The sequence below is a fragment of the Neoarius graeffei genome, chromosome 20, assembly GCF_027579695.1.
Source record: "Neoarius graeffei isolate fNeoGra1 chromosome 20, fNeoGra1.pri, whole genome shotgun sequence".
Classification (NCBI taxonomy): Eukaryota; Metazoa; Chordata; class Actinopteri; order Siluriformes; family Ariidae; genus Neoarius; species Neoarius graeffei.
The window spans coordinates 8,778,299-8,782,592 of record NC_083588.1 but is presented as its reverse complement, the minus strand read 5'-3'; the positions used below and the strand labels follow the sequence as shown (position 1 = coordinate 8,782,592).

Genomic DNA, 4,294 nt, shown 5'->3' with positions numbered 1-4,294 from the left:
ATGTTCTCTCCATCTCTACTGCTCCTGCTGGCAGCTGCTTCCTGTGAGTGCTTTATCAAATTCATTCATGCCCTACAATAACAATAAATGTGCAGCGTATATTGTGTGAGATCTCACCATGTGTTTTCCTCCACAGATATGCATGGTGAGGAACTGACTCAGCCTGCTTCCATGACAGTCCAGCCAGGCCAGAGTCTCTCCATCCACTGCAAGGTTTCATACTCAGTTACGAGCTATAGTACAGCTTGGATCCGACAACCTGCAGGAAAAAGTCTGGAGTGGATTGGATACTTCTATAGTGGTGGTAGTACAGGTTACAGTGAGAAACTGAAAAATAAGTTCAGCATCTCCAGAGACACTGCTACTAACACAATTACAATTCGAGGACAGAATCTGCAGACTGAAGACACAGCTGTCTATTACTGCGCAAGATACACACAGTGACACAGATTAGTGGATTCCCCTTACAAAAACTTTGAGCCGTGTTAGAGACATCCTCTCAATGCAACTAATAAACCCTCTCAGTCACACTTTTACTTTTTATCTTCTTATGATTCAATTAATTTACCCAAAACATTTCTGACACCAAAAACTTTGTCCACTTCAGTGAAACATTTCCGATCAGCAATATTTCTATTAATTAGTGTTGAAGATTTCCTCATTCAGTCCTTCTACATCATGAATATCGCATGAATGCTTTATTGAAAAGTTTGAACTTGTTAAAAAAAGTTCAGCTTATTGAACGACATTTAATTATTCGTGTTCATATTAGGTTTGTCCTCCACTCGAACAGAAACAAGGCAACATCTATCAGTCACTTGACATTAAATATATTAAGGCTGAGTAATGAATTATATCATGAGGTCTCACTGATGGCAGAATAAGAATGATGTGTAGAAAACAAATACACACCCCAAGACAGCCAGACACCTGCAATTATCATTTCTAATTATCTCAGTGTTTCAAGTCTATAATCCTCTCCTGGGTTCATGCCATTTTTCCTCCTCATACCAAACATGACAAACAAAGTTTCACAAACAAACACTAAATTTATGGTTCTGATGTTTGTCCTTTTGTGTGATTTGTACTTTGGGAGGACAATGTGTCAGAATAATTTCTCACATCAAGAAATGAATGAATGCTGAGAGAAAATGGAATACAGTCATTTGACATTTCTAAATAAAAAGTGAATCTTCTCATGGATTTCTTTGAGCGTTTTTTTTTTCAATTCACCCCAACGTTGATTATTTTTCTATAACTGCACACTCTATAACTGTTGTGTTTTATTCATTCGCGAATGTGGTGATATTCTCATATGATTGCTTCAAATAAATTAACCTGAAAACAGGTAATAGTCCATAAGCTCACCCCTGAACAACTGTTTTCATCTTTTTAATTGTTCAAATATTTGGTCCAAATTATTATTTTTTAAACTCACAGATTAGAGATGTTTGAGAGATGGGAGGTTTTCTCATATCAAAGAAACCATCAAATTTCCCTGAAGATAAGGAGTGTCTCCATGCAAATGTCATTCCCTGTTACTGTATATATTTAAGCAGTGAAGACCAAGAGCTTTTACTTCTTCTGCTTCAACACATACCATGATCTCTACATCCCTCCTGCTGCTGCTGCTGGCAGCCGTACACTGGAAGTGTTTTTACATTTGATATTTAATACAGTTGTATTTTTACTGGCAGCTTTTTGCTTTTCCAACATTAAAATATCTTTTCTTTCCCAGGTGTTCACTGTGTTGAGCTGATCCAGACCGGATCCACAGTATTAACCCCTGGTCAGTCACTGACTCTGACCTGTAAAGTGTCTGGATATTCATTGATAGTAATTATGCTACACACTGGATCTGACAGCCTGCAGGAAAATCTCTGGAGTGGATCGGATGGGTAGGTTATGATGGGAGCACTGGCTCCAGTGAGAAACTGAAAAGCCGGTTTCAGGTTTCCAGAGACACGTCCAGCAGCACAGTAACATTAACAGGGCAGAACATGCAGACTGAAGACACAGCTGTGTATTACTGCGCTCGAACACCACAGTGAGACAAATCAACAACATCTCTGTACAAAAACACCTCATACAGTGTACAGTTGAACAGAATGTCCACAAGATACAAAACGTGTCCAACAAGTCGACCTCAAAAAAAAAAAAACACAAAAAAATGAATCAACACTTTAATCAGATTCAAGAATTCAGCAGCACAGTGGTATCAATGCATTTCATCCATTTCATTAATCTTTCAGGACGTTTCTTTATTTTGCTCTTTAAATTACATTAAAGACGCTTCATCACAGAGAGTGAAGAAAAACTCCATCAGAAAGACACGCTTCTAAATGACTTAATTTCCCACTGATACTGTATCTGAGTGCTTTCTCTCTTTTAAACCCTGCTGATATAAATGCTCCAATCTGGAATTCAGACTTCCTTCATTTGTATCGCTGCTCCATGGGAGACCTTTTTACTGACAGCAAGAACATTTGAACCTTTTTCTTTAAAATCTCTCCTGCCAGTTCTGGATATTTTTGAAAACAGGACTTTTGTGCCTCTAGAGGGCAGTCTGTACAAACTCAACCATCTCAACCTGTTGCTCTCTGCACATTCAGGCCATTTTTCTTCTCACACACTGCTGTGAATCATGACCCTCAGATTAAACAGAATTACATACAGCGTATCAGCAGCCTGTGTTGTGTTGATCAGTAGATAAGGCTCCTTGTTCTGGAGAACCTGTTTTCATGGTAAATTCATAAGGATTGAAAGAAGGAAGTTGATCGATTGTCTAATTTTATAAAAATAAACCTCTGTTTAAACTTCTCATATGAAATGTGAATCTGCATGATGTTAGACTGGATAAAATCATATCCTTTTTTCATTCTCAAAATGGTTCCACTGTGAACTATTTCGAAGAGTGAAACATTCTGTTGTCAGGTTCCACATAGAACCTTCTAATCATCCACTCATCTCTACACTGAGCAGCCTGTGGTTGTGGGTTTAATCCATCCATAGTGCTCATGGACACTCCCTATTCAAATAGAGTCGGGTATAAACAGCATGTTCTTGGCTCTTCTAGTTTCCAGTGAGTTGTGTGATAGATAACACTCCCATACACTTTAAATCTGGCTGAAGTAGAACTCAGAGAAGGATGATTTTCGGACAGTGTATTTTATTTGGACTTATTTCATGTAAGTTTCAGATTTTTCATGAGATTATTGGAAGGAAAAAGAGCCATTCTGTCCTGATAAACATTATAATATGACCGAGTTATATTCTTCTCTTCCAGATTCTTATGGACAGTCCCTGACCTCCTCTGCATCTGTGATGAAGAGACCTGGAGAGTCAGTCACTCTGTCCTGTACTGTCTCCGGATTCTCAATGGGCAGCTACTGGATGCACTGGATCCGTCAGAAACCCGGACGAGGACTGGAGTGGATCGGGCGCATTTACAGTGAAACGATATTCGCTCAGTCTCTGCAGGGCCAGTTCTCCATCACTAAAGACACCAATAAAAACATGCTGTACCTCGACGTGAAGAGTCTGAAAACTGAAGACATGGCTGTTTATAATTGTGCACGAGACTCACACTGACACAACAGACTCCAGAGCTGTACAAAAACTTACACAAGTACATCCTCATGAGCTGTAAACATTCCCTCACACTGAAAAAATGGAGCTGCAGTCAAACAGAACATGACTTAATTGGTCTTAGTGGATATGATTTTAATAGGTGCAACCGATATGCAAGATTTTTTTCTGTTAATTTAACAGGCCATTTTTTTCAGTGCAGCAGGAAACTGAACCCCAGAGTCATTTCTGATAAACATCATCATGAACATTCTGCTTTTTATTTTGCTTCTGAGAGGCCCCCTTTCTCTACTTTGACAACATCTGCCCAACATATTGAGGTTAAATTGACTGAGAGATTAAAGCCTCGGTCACAACCGGCCGTACGTGCTCCTACGGCCGGTCTACGTGCAAAAAACGCAAGAAACGCACGGAGGTTGCGCGTGTGATGTGCTGATTTTCGAGCCGGAGACTGGCCGCAGAGGTTCTTTGTCATGTCAAACAAACTCTACGGGCACTTATGTTTTTTTTCCAGGTTGCAAGACAAACTTACTGCCAACGTGCGTCTTTCTCCATGAACAACAAAAAAAAAAACGCAGCGATTTGGGAAATGCCAAAAATCGCACGGCCAAAAAATTGTACGTCCGATTGTGACCTAGGCTTAATCGGACTGAAAGAGGACTGATGTCCAACAATGTGGCTGGAATTATGTTTCATTCTGAAAAAA

The 4,294-nt window shown here is 39.5% G+C and overlaps 2 gene segments (V, D, J or C); both read left to right on the top strand.

The window, feature by feature from the left end:
* On the top strand, positions 1–444 carry LOC132869159 (Ig heavy chain V region 5A-like). The segment is given in 2 exon segments: positions 1–43; positions 137–444. Coding segments are annotated over 2 exon segments (351 nt in total).
* Positions 445–3,258: 2,814 nt separating this feature from the next.
* On the top strand, positions 3,259–3,591 carry LOC132869446 (immunoglobulin heavy variable 3-74-like). The segment is given in 1 exon segment: positions 3,259–3,591. A coding segment is annotated over 1 exon segment (333 nt).
* The last annotated feature ends 703 nt before the right edge of the window (positions 3,592–4,294 follow it).